The sequence below is a fragment of the Penicillium antarcticum genome, assembly GCF_028974205.1.
Source record: "Penicillium antarcticum strain IBT 31339 chromosome Unknown utg000009l_segment0_segment0, whole genome shotgun sequence".
Taxonomy (NCBI): domain Eukaryota; kingdom Fungi; phylum Ascomycota; class Eurotiomycetes; order Eurotiales; family Aspergillaceae; genus Penicillium; species Penicillium antarcticum.
The window spans coordinates 4,219,820-4,238,004 of record NW_026695307.1 but is presented as its reverse complement, the minus strand read 5'-3'; the positions used below and the strand labels follow the sequence as shown (position 1 = coordinate 4,238,004).

The following is an 18,185-nucleotide window of genomic DNA, read 5'->3' as shown; positions in this document are numbered from 1 at the left end:
TTGACTCTGCTTTCAAATGATTTCAGCTCGTTGTACTTTTCAGGATTTGCCGACCGCTTCAGCTTGACCTAAAGTAGGAATGATTTGGCTACTCTGCCACCGGGCATGTCGTTGGATTGTACAATATATTTTTGTATTCTTGAGGAAATTCAGTAAAGCTTCAAGAAGATTTGGTAAATATACAGGGGTTTCCCCGAAAATTGGGCTGTCTCCCACTAAAGGTGGTGTATAGTTGGCAGACGCAGCAGAAGCTATCTCTTCTCTTCATCCAGTTCCCCTTCTATTCTCTTCTTCGCTTCCTCTTTCAGTTTCTCATCATCTGCCCTCTTCAAAGCAAGCTGCGGCATTAGCCAGACGGACAAGAGGAAGGCAAAAGCTGCAAGTGATGCACCAATGATGAAGATAATGCGAAAGCCTTTTTGATATGCTGGTGTCAGGACGTCACGCACATGCTGTGCATCCTCTGCAGACAGCTTCGAAAGATAGTTCTGTGGGCTGGATAGGAGGGACCGGGACTGACTGTCGTCGAGATCAAGGACCGAAATGGACGACGAGACAATGTTGTTGCTAAAATTGTTAGCAAAAACAAAGACGGGCGTGACAGGAACATACATGATAGTTCCAGCTATGGCAAGGCCAAGTGTACCACCAAGATTGCGTACAAAGCTGCTCTTGTTAGCAATGAAGTACTCGTATGGAAGATATACCTACTTCCTGAAAGAGGTGACTACAGCCATGTCTCGCCTTTCAACGCCAGCCTGAACGGCAATAAGAGCACTATAATGATCAGCCTGGACCTTTATACAAAACGAGTGAGACATACGGTTGCAGAGTATTTCCAACTCCAACACCTGTGAGTATACCATATCCAATCTGCTTTCCTAGTCCCGAGGTCTGATCAAGCGTCGAGAATAGCCCAAGTCCAGCGGCCCAGATCACCCATCCAAAGAGGATACATTCTCGGTAGCGGCCGACCCAGTGTACAACGAGACCAGAACAGGTACTGCTGACAGCTGCATACAGTGTTAGTAAGAAATAGAATGAGGGAGAGTTTCATACTCTGCATGAGTGTGATAGGTAGCAGCATTGCCGCAGCCTTCACCGTTGAATATCCAAACACCAACTGATAGAAGGTGGGAATATAGTAGACTTGAACCAAAAAGTTCCACCCGTTGATAAACATAGTCAAGCAGGCGCCATTTACAATCTTGCCCTTGAAAATATGCATTGGGACGAGCGGCGTTGACGTTCCCTTCCACTGCCACGCAACAAAAGCAACAGAGATAGCGAAACCAACAACTAATGTTGCAATAACGTGCGCTGAGTCCCACGAGTATTCACCACCACCCCAAGTCAAACCAAGCAGCAGGACTGAGGTTCCCCCTAGAGCTAAAAGCGCACCGAAGAAATCGATCGCCATCAGTTTGGCTTTCCAGTCACCAGTAACCTTGCGAAGAGGCATGAAAAACAAAACCGCCAGAGTGGTCAGAGCTGTCAAGGGCAGATTGAGACGGAAAATCCATCGCCAAGAGTCTTCCGATATCGAGGCTAGTGCACCGCCGATGACAGGGCCTATGCCGTTGGCAATAGCAACCACGGCACCTAGGATACCTTGATATTTGCCTCGTTCACGAAGCGGGACAACATCACTAACAATCATCTGTGCTACGGTCATAAGACCACCGCCGCCTACACCAGTGAAAGCACGGAAGACAATCAATTGGGTGGCAGTCTGAGCAAGGGAGGCTGCCAATGATCCGAAAAAGAAAATGGCCAGACCGACAAAGAGGACCAGCTTTCGAGACCAGATGTCAGAAAGTTTGCCATATAGTAACTGGAAACATGTTGATGTTCTGCAGAAGCGTTAGTATTGGCAAGCACCGACAACCGTGGGAAAGTATACACGAAATAACCGCCGGATATCCACGAAGTTTGATCACTGGCCCCTAATGCATTCCCAATGATGGATAAACTGGCCGCCAGAGTTGTCTGGTCCATCAAAGCCAGTAAATCGACCGTGGAACATGCCAGGAAGATCTAAGGGTGGCATTAGTTTGGCCATATTGCTTCTTGCCGGACACTAACCGTGATGATTGTGCGCTTAGGCACATAATTAGTTTGTTCGTTGAACTCAACTTGGGCTCCATTCTTTTCAACCGCGGCATCCGCCTGGGGTGTAGATTGCCCTGAGTTGTTTGCAAGTACCCCTGTCATTGCGGGTAGAATGTGAAGGGATGGTGAGGAACTCCCTTGAGGAACGCAGGACAGATAAAAGAGGGACGGAAGAAAGGGATCTAAACAAGTCAAATCAATCTAATCTCGCAATTCCCGAATCCGTTGAATCCGACCGATCGACACGGCCGAGCACCTTGACAGAAGATCTGCAGCAATTAGGGTTGGCAAACCTTCTCAAACACTCTCAAGGTACCCGCCCCTTTCTATACTCGCCTGAATATCGAATCGGGTATTTTCAATCAGCTAACAATTATTGATGCCAAGCAAAGTACATGCGAGAATGAAATCTCTTCACCCTGAGGACCTTGCCAAATGCCGATCTATACATGCCGGGGACGAATAATCACAGATTCTAGAACATTGCCGAGAAAGACCTCTCAAATACCGAAGAAAATACGACGCAGCTCTGTTGATCATTCCGTTTTCAATGTTATATTCAGTCCCCGTGAAGAGAGGAGAGCCAGGGCCCGATCTACAATTGGGCGCAATGACATCCCGGAGCCTGCTCCACGCGGTTTCCTTGTTCCTGGTCTGAAATTTCCGGCGCATGCAGCTTCCACAATCTGACTGGCTCCGAAGTTCAGGCCCCTCATCTCTGAGTCGTGTGGCAGGACATTCACGGGCTGTGGAGCGATTAATCTCTGTCTACCTCTCGGACGCCAAGAAAGACGCAACAGGAAGAGGGGCAAATGATAGCCATTGTAGAAGTATAACTTCTCGGAGGGGCCCGTAGTATTGTCTCTATATTCGTTCATATCACGAAAGTTGGAAGTTGGAACTACTTGGTCACTTCTTCGCCAATATGACCAACATCAATGAGTGCAATAGTTATTTTGGTCCTGACTCGTTGAAAAAGTACTTCGACCCTGACTCGCAGCCCCCCTTACCTCTTGTGGAGCTACCGCCTCATTTAAACCCCTACTATGAAGATGGAGTACGGATATATGCCAAGATGATGACCTTGCATCCAGCAAACAATGTCAAAGCTATGCCAGGTAAGAAAATTCATGGCTGTTCATCCAAATATTTACTGACGCGCGACTAGCGATGAATATGCTTGAAAACAGTGTGGTACCTGGGGAGACAGAGAGAATTCTAGAGTATAGCTCCGGCTCAACAGTCATTTCAATGTCGATGGTTGCCCGTGTCATGCACGGAGTGTACGATACCCGGGCGTTCCTGAGCAACAAGACAAGCGATGCAAAATTGAAGCTGATGCAGTTCTTCGGCCTGGATATTACATTGTTTGGTGGCCCATCTCAGCCAGAGCCACTTGACGAGAGAGGCGGCATTCAAAGTGCCCGAAGACAGGCTATGGAGTCTGACAAGATTGTCAACCCAAACCAGTATGAGAACAGCAACAACTGGCAGTCTCATATCCGGTGGACTGGTCCTCAGATCTTTAAGCAGCTGCCTGAGATTAACGTTCTTTGTGCTGGCATGGGAACTTCAGGTACTATGACAGGCCTGGGGACTTATTTCAAAGGAGTCAAACCATCTGTCCACAGACTTGGAGTCTGTACAGCCCCTGGTGACCGGGTACCTGGTCCTCGGTCATACGCCCTGATGCGCCCTGTCGAGTTTCCTTGGAAAGAGGCAGTGGATACCATTGAAGAAGTTGGGTCCTTGGAGTCGTATACTCTGTCCCTGAACCTCTGTCGAGAGGGACTGGTCTGTGGCCCATCATCTGGTTTCAATCTTCAAGGACTGTTCCAGACCCTGGAAAAGCGCAAAGCCAAGGGAACCCTATCTGAGCTTTCAGGCCCCGATGGCAAAACCCACTGCGTCTTCCTCTGCTGTGACCTGCCATATCAGTATATTGGTGAGTACTTCCAAAAGCTAGGCGATGAACAATTCCCCCCAATCCGAAATGAGGTAAGTGCCAAATCCATGACGTGTTGACGTTTTTGTGCCCACGGAGGGCTGATTCAATATACAGCGCCTGACAAAGGTCGATCTACACCGTTACGATGAGAGCTGGGAGCGTGACGCACTGGAAGTCCTACCGCAGTTCTATGGATCACCACGAACACTCGCCCAATGTCAGTTGAGCGAGATAGCACTAAAGACCCAGAATCGCGTTCTGGACCTGCGAAAGCCCCTTGACTTCTACGCGTGGAACCTCCCCGGTTCGATGAACCTTCAATTGTCCAGCGTCGGGCCTCACACCCCATCACCGTTTTCAGACCCGGGGTTGCTGGAGGCGCAATGGGTGGAACTGGAGAAGATCTTCACAGATGACGCCTTGGTTTCAGATCTGAGAAGGCATCACGTTCTCGTGGTCTGTTACGATGGGGACACGGCACGCGTGGCTACCAGCGTGCTTCGGGCCAAGGGCATCGAAGCGGATAGCGTGCGTGGAGGTCACCGTGCGCTGAAGATGTACGGCATCGGGAGCGAGAGTCCGATCCCTGCCAAGGTGCCGCTTGGGGCTACTATTTCCGTCGCGCCGGTGTCCCTTGAGTAGAAAACGCAATCGGAATGTAGGGTTGGATCTGCCATGTGAGGCGCTAGTCCCGATCCGGTCGTGGATTGCTTCCCCTGCTTTTCTTTTTCTTTTCTTTTCTTCTTTTTGTCATTTGCCATGTTTCTATTGCTTCATTGACTGGATTTTTTGTTTGGCGCATACTACCCTATGACTCTTCCAATTTGAGTGTTTTTGTTTGACCCTCTCCCCTCACTACGTCAGAGAGCCTGGTGGCTCAGGCCCGGGGTGTCCGGATGCAACTCGTATATGCGCTGAATAGCTCGAGTTCGAGCAGAAAAAAAAGATCTTGCCGGTTCAAATCAAGAAGTAATATGCGAAAGATGAGCATAGAGACACGAATCCGCCTATGAATCAAGTACGGTGGAATTCGTGTGCGGGGGGACTGCATTGCTTCGCAAATGTGCTCTACCTCCTTATATAGTGGGACCAATAGCAAAGTGATGATTGCAGCCCCGTTTCTCCAGGAAATGTGCTCAATTGTGAGCAGATCTCCCGGGGTGATCGGCGGGGCCCGGGAATGTCCAAACATGAACCCTTGAGTCCTTGATACACAATTCCCGTTTTCGGTTCCGTAACCATCCACCGAGATGGCCGTTAAGCTAATAACGTCCCCTTTTCATGTTGAGATTTGACTTGATCTCCTTCATGGTTGTCAATTTCCCTCGATCGCAAGATGATGGATATGAAGATGCCAGGGGCCCCCTGGCTGGATCAGCCGGTGACGCTGCACTCATCTCGTGCCGACAAATGCAAGCTGACCGATGCTCAATGCCGCTATCGCAATTATAGTTGGCGCTACTGGTATGCGCCTTTGCCACTGGGGAGTACTGTATACACATATGCTTATTGAAGATCTTTAGGTATGAAGCCGATCATGTCTATGCGCTAAACACGGTGTACTTTATGTGTGCCGTGATTGGTGTGTTTATGGTTTCCAATCTGCTTGTCAGATTTGCGCCTGATTGCGTAAAACGGACAAGACCATGGCGTATGTTCACTTCGGTGTCGCGATACCTTTCTTATCGCGGATTTCGAGCCCGCGCGTTGCGGTATTGGTCGCCAGCACTGGGGGTGGTGATTTTGGGTGCTCTAGGCGCTATCTTCTTCTTCGGTGGGTCTATACTGAATCAGGGAATGCAAAAGGAAGCCCACTGATGATCATAGCCATGACACTCGGCCCGAAACCCTATTACTGGCCGACAGACGCTTCTTATGGAGGAAGTCCACCCCTTGCGACTCGAGCTGGCTGGATGGCCTTAGGGCTATTACCCTTTGTGCTGTGAGTTATACCTGTAAGCTGCTTTTGATTTATTCACTAACTTTGTTTCAGTGCTCTGAGCACAAAAGCCAATATGATCTCAGCGTTGACTGGTATTCCGCATGAAAAACTCCAAGTTTTCCACCATTGGACTAGTTATGCGATGTTCGCTTTGGCCTTGGTTCACACTTTCCCTTTCATAATCTATGATATTGGACAAGGGGACATGGTGAAGAATTGGAAGACAAGTGTGGCGTACTGGACAGGAGTTGTTGCTCTTATCTCGCAGGCATATCTAACCCTCATGTCACTGCCTTTTATTCGGTAAGATTGATTTTAACACGCCGAGCAAGAAATAAACCTAACAAGTCATAGGAATCGATTCTATGAGTTCTTCAAGGCTACTCACATCTTCATGGCCGCGGTCTTTGTCGTGTTCTTCTTCATCCACTGCGATTTCCGACTTTCTTCCTGGTATGCCAATTGGGATATTCCTTGACGGAAGTCAACTAACCTATTACAGGGACTACTTTATTGCTTCCGGTACAATATATATGGCCAATCTGATCGCATCACATGCCCGTACTTATCTGAAGCACGGCCTCAATAACGCCAGTCTCGGGCTCTTACCATGTGGTCTCGTCAAAGTGTCCGTTCCATCAACTATGAAATGGACGCCCGGCCAGCATGTATTTGTGCGATTCCTAACTTCAGATTTGCACTTACTCACTGCTCATCCATTCACCATCTCTTCCACATGCCGCACGCCCAACGAATCCGGCAAATCCTCAGAACTTGTCTTCTACATCAAGCCCCGAGGCGGAGTTACAGGACGCCTGAGAGCGATGGCAGCAAAGAGCCCAGGTTGTACCAAGAAGATCCTCATAGAAGGCCCATATGGTGGTGTCAGTGAGCCTCATATGGCTCAATTCGACACTATCCTAGTCATCGCCGGTGGCTCGGGAGGCGGGTTCTCCCTGGCCATGGTAGACGAAGCACTTCGTCTCACTGGAATGGCACTGTCAGTGAGCGAAAAAGACAGAACTCACCGCCGAAATCTCCAAGTCGTTTTCTCCACTCGTGATCACGCCATGGCGGACTGGTATATCGAAGAAATCGAGTCCCGGATTTCGCAATCAACAATGCTATCAACAGACCCAGAGAACGGGTTCGAAACCTCAGTATCTGTCCACGTGACAGATCAACGTCACTCTGGCTTCTCTTCATCTTCGGAATCTGACGATGTTACGGGTACAGGTGGGAAGATGCCTCCAACCGAGGTGACGACTACCGGAAGTTTCAGTTTGAACGTCCACCGCAATGCACGGCCCGACCTGCCTGGGATGATTGCGCGCACTGTGGCTATGGCTCATGTTCAAGGGGCGCATTTGCAGAAGAAACAGCGTGTCGGAGTCCTGGTGTGTGGTCCTGCGTCTATGCTGCATGATACCCGAAACGCAGCCGCAGTAGCGCAGGGCCGTGTGTTTGGTGGCGAAGTTGAGGAGTTGTATTTGCACTCTGAACCATTTGTGTAAGTTTCCATTGATTTTGCTTTTAGGAATTTTTACTGACTGGGATTGATAGGTGGTAAATGAGACCCTCTCGGGTGCAACTATTTATCTGCTGGACTACTGACACAACTTACCTACTCATTTTATATTTATCTTTCACTTTGTGCACATTATATTGGCCGGTCCACCGCATTACTTTCTGCTGAACAATGTGCACTTATTTTCAATTGTATATCAGACATTTTCATATGAGCTACTCTCATGAGTAAGATCCTGGGCCAGACTCTGTTACACTAGTCCAACCTGGTCGACAGCTTGTTGCCCTCAAGTTACAAGACTAAATTTGTAACTCAAATTTCATACAGCATGGGCCATAAGCTGTCTAAACAAGCCGAATAATCTGACCGGGCAAGAAAAGTGTGCTGCCAAACAAAGAAAGATATAGTCAAGGTAACTAAATACTCCGCTCTATTCCACTACACAATAGGTCAGTAGCAGCCTATCGCAAACTTGGTATTTGGTTTGGATAGTCAATTCTGATGATTGGAGCAATAAGGATGGGATCTCACTAGTGGCGGACCCGATTGAGCCGCCCGGATAAGACGAGATAAGCTATTCTGGGGTAACCGGTTTATATAGTTCGAATATCTCCATTTTGCTGAGGATCCAGAACTACACCGGGTAGATTACCTCTTCTTTCCGTTCAGCATATTTCATTGACAAAATCTCACAAATGGCTTTTGGTGTTCTGGAACCAGCAACAGGGGTTCAGCCTTCTTCCACCTACAAGGTCGAAAGCGTCGACCATGCTGAAATTAAGATCCAAGTTCGAGTTCCTCGCCCATCATCCTCGCATCTCGACCCTCTTAATTGGTCTCGGCTAAAGAAAGAACTCTTATTTGCTACCATCATCCTTGGCTCCTGTTTTACGGGGTCATTGGGACCTGTCCTCGTTCCTGGATTCGCTGTTGTTGCCAAAGACTTGGATGTTAATCTGACCAATGTGACGCTGCTGAATGGGTCGTTGGTCATGGCCTTGGGTGTGAGCTCTTACTTCTCTGCCTCATTTTCCATGGTTTTCGGAAAGCGGGCAGTCTACCTGTTCACCACCGTGCTTCTGTTGGTCTCATGTTGCTGGGCTGCGGCTTCCAAATCATACGTCTCGCTGTTAGCGTCCCGTGTATTTCAAGGTAAACTGACCTATGCCTCTTTAGGGCTTTCTTCAAAGCACTAATTCGAGGCAATTGGCTTACCGTTTTCTATATACGCAGGATTGGGCATGGGCAGCTTTTTGGCTCTTGCAGGCACAGCATCGATGAATGATGTGTTCTTTGTCCAGGAACGGGGACTTCGAGTTGGCCTATGGAATCTCGGATTCATCGCCTCTGTGAACCTCACTCCGGTCATCAGTGGATACGTGATTTCCAACATGTCGTGGCGTTGGAGTTTTTGGTTTGAGGCAATCATGTACGGCATCCTTCTTGTCGCTGTCTTGATCTGTTTCCCAGAAACATCTTTCATTCGCCACAGCTGTGATGTATCAGTAACAGAGACCATTTTCAAGGAAGGGGAAGGGAAAGAGCGCATAGTGGCCATCAACCCTAATGCTCCCGAGCGATCACGACTCTGGGCTTACTGGGGCATCGGATTGGACTCTGTCATGTTTCCCGATCGACCTAATCTTATTATAGCCTGCATCAAGCCATGGTATATTCTCATTCATCCGATAGTGGCTTGGGAATGTGTGATGTGGGCAGTGGTCTTCACGTGGACTATTCTTGTCGGAGCCGTGGCTTCTCAAATTTTCACAGCAGCCCCATTTAATATGAGCACTGTCGCCGTGGGTAATCTTGCAGGCATCGCTCCCTTCCTTGGATCGGCGATTGGCACGTCTGTAGGTGGGTTGCTCTGTGACTTCTGTGGCAGAAGCCTGGCTAGACGCAATTCGGGTACATATGAACCTGAATTCCGCCTATGGGTTATGCCCCTAGCCACTGTGACCATGGCCATAGGCACGTTTGGATTGGGTGCTGCAATTGAGCAGGGGCTTTCACCAGTTGTGTGCGGGGTGTTTCTGGCAATTTTGAACTTCGCTGTGGGTATGGGCTGTACTGGGATTGTAGCGTACACCAACGATGTCGCCGCAGAGAGAGCAGGAGATGCTTTTGGGCTTGCAATGGTAAACCACAACATCTACGTCCCTTCGGGACAATATCCCATGGATCTAACATGCTTGCAGGTCATCAAAAGCGCCTTTGCGTTCGGTCTGTCTTTTGTCTTCAATCAATATCTTGCTCAGGTGGGGCCGTTAAAATTCTTTTCTACTTTTGGAGGTGTTACTGTGGCCGTCATGTTGACACACATACCAATTTATGTCTTTGGAAAACGGATTCGTGCTTGGTCAGAACATCATAATCTGTTCCATCGAACAGGCAATGCTAAGCATGGCAATGTCTTTTGGTAGAGCTGTGCCGGATTGAATTGGAAGTATACCTCACTTAATAACATGAATCATTTGCCAGCCGACTTGCGCTCATATACCGTTTCACATCTGAAGATAGACTTACATTTCAACAGTCTCATCTACCTTCGAAGGCGTCTCAAAGAGGCTATGAAATGGTCGGGATAATCACAATTAGCGTAGAAACCTAGAAGCGAATAAGAGGAACACAACCACTACATTAGGCCACGCGAATCCATGAACTTCAAAATGGCGTACAGTTTCCGACACGAAGTGAGCGTAATGATCTAAAACTCATGTCATCCCGTGGGTTCTTACAAAGGAATATTAGTCCTGTGGGAAAGTTGAAGTAAAATACGAGAGCCCTTATACGCATTAATTCCAGTCCACCCTATTGAGTATGAAATTCTGCTTCTACCCGATTCCCACTATCTTCGATTCCGAAAATTGCAGGTTTGACAAGGTCTGAATCCGAATCCTTTGTTTGCAAGCCTGACTGTGATTGGCAAATCACGTTTCCTTGGACATTGGCATGCTTCTGGATACCACCCTCGATGCCTAGCCACAGTAGATCGGGGCGACTATAGTGACCACAAACATCAAGAAACGACCGGGACTTGCAGATATCATTCAGGTCCAGGTCCGCGTAAACAATGCCCTCTTCAGTCTCAGGGAGAGGGGTGGAGACCTTACGGCCATCAGGGCCGTAAACTGCCGAGAATCCACCACCTGGTCTGTTCATGATTGCTCCAGTCTTGGTATTCATACGATCAATACCTGACTGGCTTAACACGGCTGTTGTGTGAAGAACGAAAGACTGTGACTCAATTGCATATGTTCGGGCGAGGGCGTCAGTGCCTGTTCTCACCGAGAAATGCAGATTGCATTAGCCTCTTCCTCATCTTTACAAAGCAAAGTGGGTCTCATGGGCACTGTACCTTGAGAGGACATGGAATAGAGACCACCACCTCCGTCGTGATTGAATAATGGCGGCCAAGCTGCAATATGGATCTGCTCGCGTTGCAAGTACGTGTTGTACTTGAGAAGCGGCTGAACATGTTCCCAGCATGATAAGGCACCGACACGGCCGACAGGTGTTTCCACCACGCTGTGCAGGCAGTCGCCTAGGGAATCACCGAAAATAGTGCGTTCCATATGTGTTGCCTTCATTTTCTTTCGGAGGTTGAGGATTTTCCCGTTGCTACCAATAGTGGCCTGTGCGATGTACAGGGAATGATGAATGTTTTCGGAAAAGCTGATGCAGACTGTGATTCTGTTCGTCTCTGCGCACTCTATTATCCTGGCCATTTGGGGCGATTCAACCTTGAGGGAGTTCTGCATGTACAAGGTCGTCAAGTACTGATCTATCGGCCGTGTCCTGTAAATTCCCACAGATTGTGTTAGCGCGGGAATTGAGATATCCGGTGGAGCCTTTTGATTCTCATGGAGAACAAGGTCATACCAAATCCAAGCGGGATATCCAGGTATCCAGCACTCAGGAAAAGCCACTAGCTGTGCCCCGTTCGCAGCAGCTTCTGCAATAAGAGTACAGGTTTTGTCGACCGTTGCGTCCAGGTCGAGCCAGACGGGTTCAGCCTGGGTGACAGCAACACGAACTTGTGAACTGGAAGAGACAGACATTCCGAGGGCCTGCGGCTTTGGCTGCTGATATGTTCTCGGAGAAAAGGTTCAGTTACAACGTGTATTTACTGCGGATTAAGTACACCCCATTGTTTTCGGCGTTATCACGGCGGCAGCGCGTTCTCCGCTACACCCTGGGTATGCTTGCCGGAATAAAATTTCGTTGATGTTATATCATCAGGTAAGGGTAATTATATATTTAAATATTGAATGATGTTCGATAAAGAGAGAAGTGCACTATTGCAATCTTTCCCAAGTGCTAGTACATGTCTCCTGATTGGCCGAGCCAAGAAATGACCGGCGGAACGTCCAGAGCCGCCGCGATAAGCCAAGAAAAGCAGATTCCTTTGTCTGACTCGCCCTCACGATCAAGTTCTTGACATGATTTTCCCAGAGTTCTCGGACATCTGCGCTCCTGTTACTCACACTTTCGAACTAAACTTGATCGGGCGCTATTACCGCATCTAACCCGATCCAACCGCTCTAGTTCATGTAGAATGGAGGCAGTAGACTCATCCAGGGTTCGTGTTGCTTGTGAGATGTGCCGCAAGCGTAAACGCAAGGTAAGAACTGCCAAAAAAATATCATATACAGCTTCCTGACTGGCCCACATGTGACAGTGCGATGGAGTACAGCCCATATGCCATGGGTGTCGGAGTCGAGATGTTGAGTGCCGTTACAGTTTGAGTAAAGCACCGAGGTGCAAACAACCATCATTCGATTGTTTCTTGCAGTGCTAACTGATGAGCAGGCAAAAACGTGATCCTGGGTACGTAATCGGACTAGAAGATCAAATTGAGCTGCTTAAAGATGAGTTGAACCGCCTCAAGAATTTGGGGCCGGAATTTAAAGATATTCCTCAGTTACAACATGGAAACCTGAGCCAGAATTGCATCACAGGACAAGACGAAGCTTCTGCGGCTTGTGGAAAGATATCAAGAAAGTCTACACCCATCCAGGACATCAGCTCCATGATATGGCGCATGAGCATCGAAGACTCGGGGGAACCGGCTTTTATCGGCCCATCTGGGAACGCTTGCTTCCCTACTGCGCAAAGAACACTCCCTGAGGATAAACTAGACCCCCAAAAATTGACCATGAAGAGCCCTGTTGTGCCAACAGACCCAAGCAACCCTGAAACGCTGATCACGAATCGTCTTCTCGACCTGTTTGTTGAACTGATCAATCCTTTCCATTACTTCGTGTGCCAGAACGCACTCGGTCAACTACGAGCAGAGGATATAAAGCCAGACTTGAGCTTAGTAAAGCACGCAGCCATGGCTGCCGCATCAATCTTGGACGATGATGAAGACAGCCGTGCTTTTGGAAACGATGCCGCTTCTGCAGTTGAGTCTGTTCTACTGCCAGCTTGCCGACAGTACCCTAGTATACCACTAGTTCAGGCCTTGGCCATCATGTGCTGGCGCGAACTTGGTCTAGAAAACTATAACATGGCCTGGATGTATAACTGTGCGTTTTTTTGGTTCCCTCTATCAACTCAAGAGTTAATGGATCATATTTCCTAGCCATGTGCGCCAGCATGACACTGCATCTTGGGCTTCCAGTTAGCTCGCTACATGCTCTCGAGAGACCTACGAATGGAGATGACCGTGCAGGCATAGCTGCTGCTTGGTCTGCGCTGTTAATTGATAGGTTAGCTACGCGCCCATAGACTAGCGCCTTCCCGTCAAAGCTGACTCGGGGGAACAGAATTGCGACCTCACTGCTTGGACGAAATTGCATGTTACCATGGACGAGGGTCCGAGCACCTTCATTTATCAATACAATTTCCGTACCAAGTATATGTGATCTGATTTTTGATTCACATTGTCGGCTATGGTTTCTTCATGATCAGTGGATGGACAAGATGTAAGTACTGTTTTTCCGAAACCGTTGCTTCGCAACTTAATGTGACTACAGCTACTCGTTCGACTTTGATGGCTTGAATAGCCCAGAACAACATCGACTTCTCCTGAGTGCTCGCGAGCAACTTCTTTCATTCTACCGAAATTTAGACGCGCGTGTTCACCTGAGCTCAACCAATTCGTCGCCCCCAGTCATTATTCTTCATATGACATACAATATGTCCCAAATCCTGATACATCGGCCCTTTCTCAAGCACCCCGCCGAGAGTAGTCCATTTCGTCTCTCCATGCGAGCGATGTCTATTGCCTCCGTTTCTCTGGTCAAACTGATTCGGGAGTATGAAAGGGTTGCACAATTAGACAAAGCACCACCGTACGTGGCACATAGTATTATGACGGCCGCCGTCACTACCCTTCTTAATGCGACATCGACGCAACCGACTTTAAAGGGTCAATCCATCAGACATTTCCGTGTATGTTTCAATGCTCTCATGTCAATGCAGAACAGATGGATTAAAGCAAGAAGATTTGTTCTCTCTCTCCAAGGACTGGCGCAAAGATGGGGTATAATGCAAGCTCTCCCTTTGCATGGATTTCCAGCAAGTTCTTTTATGCCCACTGGGCAAACTATGGAAATGCTTGACGGGACAAGGTCTGGAACAAAGTTGCAAGACGAGCCTCTGGAGGATTTTGAGATCGAAAATGTGTTGGAAGGTATATCATGGTCTGATTTCAGCTCGATGGACTTTTTTGCTTCCTATCAGGCCGAAATTACGGACCTGCATATGCCCTTCGAATGCCAGCTTTAGTGGTTGAGTCTACGAGCCGAGCTTACAAGCAAAACACGACCTCTGAATCCATTATTTTCATATAAAAGGATTTCAAGCTAGACAAGTGACATGCTTGGCTTTTTTTCATGCCATACATCAAGACTATTTTGCTTTGGTCACCCACACTTTCGAGATTATGTGGCACAGAACTGGTGATAGCGACAGAAATATTAATGTCTAGCAAAAGTAATAGTGCACGACAGCGAGAGACAAAATCAAAGCTCACTAGAGAACTGAGGAAACAAGAAACTTTTTGCCGCAGAACTAAATGATTTGAACCCCGTTTCATATTTCTACTGAGACCCCTGTTAAATCACATACCAAGATTTGGCAGACTATCTCCCTATTTGACTTATGCTTTTACATGTGCAATGACGCTGAGTCTTTGAGACCAGCTCTGTGATGGCATAAATTCCAACGATCTACTTCAAAACTTGATATTTGACAGAGCCCTTGCAACTTGATTTCAATGATTTAATGGAACATGAATTCGGTCTTACATGCCAAATTGCCATAGAAATTGAGGCGATAGCAAATGTTTCAATATAAACCCAGATACTGCACAGAGTTGACAGCTTCCAGGCAGCCTCATAAGCAATAATGTCCTCCAGCCCCCTATAGAACATACTGGTACCCGGGTGTCTCCCAATCAGTCCGATCTTCATTATGCAGCACGTCCAGCGGCATATCCAATCCCACCTCATTTGCTCGTTTCTTATTCTGCCACTGTAAATACAGCCGCAGACACAAGATCCAGAAAAAGCCCAGCCCAAATCCAACCAGACTAGCCGTGATACCCCTTCTATACCGCGGCGCTTCATCCACACTGAAAAAAAAACGATATTTCCCACGCAATATATAACCAAAACACACGCGTTAACCACGGCCCGCTTGGTTGCTGTCCTCTAGAGCATACATAAGCACCATTCCCACCAAGCTGATCAGCGCAAGGGCCATCATAGTCAGCGCGCGGATATCTGGGATATAAGAGCACAGCACGGCGCTTGTTATAACGAAGCATAGCTGGGCGGCACCGGTGGGCATTTGGATCAGGAGGGCCTGGAGACCTTCGTATCCGAACCCTTGCACAACCAGCGACCCGAAGGTTGTTAGGCCACCATTGGCGATGTTCACGCAGAAGCTGTAGAGGCTTAGACACCAAGTGAGCGGGTCTCGTAGGGTTTCGACTACCTGCGACATCTTGTAGGAAGCTTTCGCACCGGGCTGGCCGTCAGTCATGATATTGTGGATTGCAGTCGATCTTTCGCCGGAGGTTAGCCAAAATGTTGTGGATGGTGTGTCTAGCAGGAAGAAAAGCATGACGATGCCCCAGATAGCAGTGATGGCACCGAAAATTAGGAACAGATATTGCCATGCAGCTACGCTGCCGGCGATATGTCCGACGCCGTATGAAAGCAGTCCTCCAAATAAGGTGGCCATGGAGCCACCCGCAAACCATATCCCATATCGGAGCGGCTGCTGGCGTCGGGTGTAAAACATACCCGTTATCAGGGAGAATCCCGGGGCGATAGATGCTTCGAAGGCACCGAGGAAGAATCGGGTGATCATAAGACCTGTGAAGTTGTGGCACGCTGCGTGGCACATGAGAATAGCGGCCCAGACAATTCTATCAGATGTGGTAAGTTTAGGTTCTCTACCGGTAGTCAAAGAAGTCCGGAAAAGAGGCAATACTAACACCGTAATACCTAGATATTTTCCAATCAGCAAACGCACAGACAAGTACATGGTCGGGTACGACCAGAATATGAATCCAAAGTAGAAGATTGACCCTGTCTATGAGAATTGCTTGCCTTCTAGGTGTGTGTCTTTGATCATTCTTAGTAGACTCGCATAGCTCAGCGTCGGCTTGTCCAGGAACTGGAGAAAGTAGCAGAATCCAAGAATTGGGAGAAGAATGTAATCACTTTTTCTCCGTACTCGGCGGGACTCTCCAGGGGAGACATCGGTGATGCTCCCTATGGAAGTCGCTTGCTTCAGGTCCTCTGAGGGACCTGATTTGGTATCGAGGTCGATGGATGTCACTGTAAGTAGATGGACGGATGTTGTGGTAAATGATTCGATGAGATGATAAGTACCAAAAGTAGAGAAATCGTTATATTTAATTATTTCTGATTGTCTCTTCAACTTCTCGATGTCTATAGATTGAAAATGATAGCAAATCCGGGGAAGCTCCAGAGGTGGGTCCAGCGCAATTATCGCTGATTGGTCGCATGTCCGGGCCGGTTCCATGGCCGGCGCTGTAATAGGCGAAGGTAAAGTTGATAACATCCTAACGAATCCTGTCCCCCCTCGCTTCAGTAAAGGCATTGAGTACACTGCCGTAGAGCTCCTCGTTTACGAGTATCCTCCAGCCCGTTATCGCCATGGCTTTTCCAGTAATGATCATTCTCTCATGAGCAACGCTCGTGCCAGCTGCCGCAGTGAATTGCCGCGTATGATTCTTAGTCCCATTGTCTACTGGGATTCCAATAAGACCATGCAGAGACGGGATTAGCTGGGACACGTTCCCTTGGTCAGTGGACCCCGACATGAGAACCCCATCCTTGGCCGATATGCGTTCCCCTTGCTCGGCCATCGATTCCTGAAAGCTTTCACACAAAGGCGGGTTCACAACCAAATCGGCGAATATCTGATTCTCCTCAAACCCCACCATACACCCGGTGGCAAGGGTACCTGATTCGAGATATTTTCGTACGCGTTCACCCAGCGCTCGTGTCCCAGCCATGGTTGGGCTGTGGATCGAGTATTTAGTGCGAGTGATCTCGGGAATTGCATTGGTGACGTTGGGTGCCTCAAGAATTGCCCCGTGAACTCGTTCGTCCGGCTTGATCTGCTGACATAGCATGAAGATGGTATTGTAGCCAGTGACTAGAGCGTCAAGGGCATTGACTCCTTCCCACGGACTGGCAGACGCATGAGCGCTGACGCCGTGGTATACTGCTGTGATATCATAGCACGCAATTGAGGAGCGACCGGCGATACCAAGAACGTCTGTACTGAATTCTTCCCCTGCAATGGGGTGGCTGAGCTTGTTAGCCCAATATCCAGTTGGAGTCAAAAAGATAGAAATTCCATACATCATCAAAGATACATCCGCCATATGATATGCCCCGGCGTTTATCAGATCGAGTTTCCCACCGCCATCCTCTTCGGCTGGAGTTCCCAAGAGCTGCGCATGGCCGGAAATACCAAATTCGCGAATGGCAAATACCAGAGCTAGAAATTCAGTGATGCTGGAAATTGCGATGAGGTTGTGACCGCATGCGTGCCCAATCCCGGGGAGTGCGTCATACTCGGCGTTGAAGTTCACGCAGCGACCACTTCCATTTCCATTGCCAACTTTGGCCTCGAATGCGGTGCTGAGGCCATATGCGTGGCGTGTAAATTGGATACTTTGAGATTGGAGGAAGTCGCAAATGGCGTCGTGCGCAATGTGTTCTTCGTACGCCAATTCTGGATTCTCGTGACTCTATGACTTGGTGAGAAAAGAGCTTTTGATAGATAGCCAGGAAATTACCTTCTGATTTAGCATGCGTAAGCCATCTGCTAGACTGTCGATGTATTTGTCGATGGCTGTTTGGACGTCATCCTTGGATAGTATAGTCATGGTCGATTCTTAGGTTGGAATTGAATGATTTTGATAGACTGAACACAAAGGATGTCTAAGAGCGATGAGCTCTCTACTGCAGGAAGCAGACTAAATAGGTTCTGGCAAATAGCAAGCAAACGGCCGGCAAATAGAGGGGCCTGAACTCTCTGACATGCATGTCTAACAAATTCACTACACATGGCAGCTAGTGCTATCTTATGCAACATCAATGAAAACCAAGGCGGGCCATAAGCTACTTCACGGTACTAAGAAGTATTGGAAGAGT

At 48.3% G+C, this 18,185-nt stretch overlaps 8 protein-coding genes across 8 annotated transcripts; 4 read left to right on the top strand and 4 right to left on the bottom strand.

Moving 5' to 3' along the window:
• Positions 1-251: 251 nt before the first annotated feature.
• N7508_009961 (MDR family MFS transporter) lies at positions 252-2,214 on the bottom strand (the record flags this gene model as incomplete). The annotated part of the gene is made up of 7 exons (XM_058468021.1): positions 252-567; positions 613-666; positions 712-777; positions 824-1,013; positions 1,060-1,853; positions 1,904-2,037; positions 2,086-2,214. 7 exons carry the CDS (start codon positions 2,212-2,214, stop codon positions 252-254), a joined length of 1,683 nt encoding a protein of 560 aa, XP_058315867.1.
• Positions 2,215-3,037: 823 nt separating this feature from the next.
• On the top strand, positions 3,038-4,702 carry N7508_009960 (putative cysteine synthase B; the record flags this gene model as incomplete). Its single annotated transcript, XM_058468020.1, has 3 exons — positions 3,038-3,230; positions 3,281-4,110; positions 4,175-4,702. 3 exons carry the CDS (start codon positions 3,038-3,040, stop codon positions 4,700-4,702), a joined length of 1,551 nt encoding a protein of 516 aa, XP_058315866.1.
• A 694-nt stretch (positions 4,703-5,396) lies between these two features.
• N7508_009959 (ferric reductase family protein) lies at positions 5,397-7,516 on the top strand (the record flags this gene model as incomplete). The annotated part of the gene is made up of 6 exons (XM_058468019.1): positions 5,397-5,524; positions 5,584-5,834; positions 5,888-6,002; positions 6,054-6,305; positions 6,357-6,455; positions 6,505-7,516. 6 exons carry the CDS (start codon positions 5,397-5,399, stop codon positions 7,514-7,516), a joined length of 1,857 nt encoding a protein of 618 aa, XP_058315865.1.
• Positions 7,517-8,225: 709 nt separating this feature from the next.
• N7508_009958 (uncharacterized protein) lies at positions 8,226-9,956 on the top strand (the record flags this gene model as incomplete). Its single annotated transcript, XM_058468018.1, has 2 exons — positions 8,226-8,682; positions 8,764-9,956. 2 exons carry the CDS (start codon positions 8,226-8,228, stop codon positions 9,954-9,956), a joined length of 1,650 nt encoding a protein of 549 aa, XP_058315864.1.
• A 388-nt stretch (positions 9,957-10,344) lies between these two features.
• On the bottom strand, positions 10,345-11,594 carry N7508_009957 (carbon-nitrogen hydrolase family protein; the record flags this gene model as incomplete). Its single annotated transcript, XM_058468017.1, has 3 exons — positions 10,345-10,811; positions 10,892-11,331; positions 11,416-11,594. The coding sequence occupies 3 exons, from the start codon at positions 11,592-11,594 to the stop codon at positions 10,345-10,347; spliced, it is 1,086 nt and encodes a 361-aa protein (XP_058315863.1).
• A 743-nt stretch (positions 11,595-12,337) lies between these two features.
• On the top strand, positions 12,338-14,268 carry N7508_009956 (fungal specific transcription factor domain-containing protein; the record flags this gene model as incomplete). The annotated part of the gene is made up of 4 exons (XM_058468016.1): positions 12,338-13,064; positions 13,100-13,247; positions 13,272-13,463; positions 13,515-14,268. The coding sequence occupies 4 exons, from the start codon at positions 12,338-12,340 to the stop codon at positions 14,266-14,268; spliced, it is 1,821 nt and encodes a 606-aa protein (XP_058315862.1).
• An 897-nt stretch (positions 14,269-15,165) lies between these two features.
• On the bottom strand, positions 15,166-16,035 carry N7508_009955 (uncharacterized protein; the record flags this gene model as incomplete). The annotated part of the gene is made up of 1 exon (XM_058468015.1): positions 15,166-16,035. One exon carries the CDS (start codon positions 16,033-16,035, stop codon positions 15,166-15,168), a length of 870 nt encoding a protein of 289 aa, XP_058315861.1.
• Positions 16,036-16,579: 544 nt separating this feature from the next.
• On the bottom strand, positions 16,580-17,917 carry N7508_009954 (M20 family metallopeptidase; the record flags this gene model as incomplete). The annotated part of the gene is made up of 2 exons (XM_058468014.1): positions 16,580-17,779; positions 17,828-17,917. The coding sequence occupies 2 exons, from the start codon at positions 17,915-17,917 to the stop codon at positions 16,580-16,582; spliced, it is 1,290 nt and encodes a 429-aa protein (XP_058315860.1).
• Between the last annotated feature and the right edge of the window lie 268 nt (positions 17,918-18,185).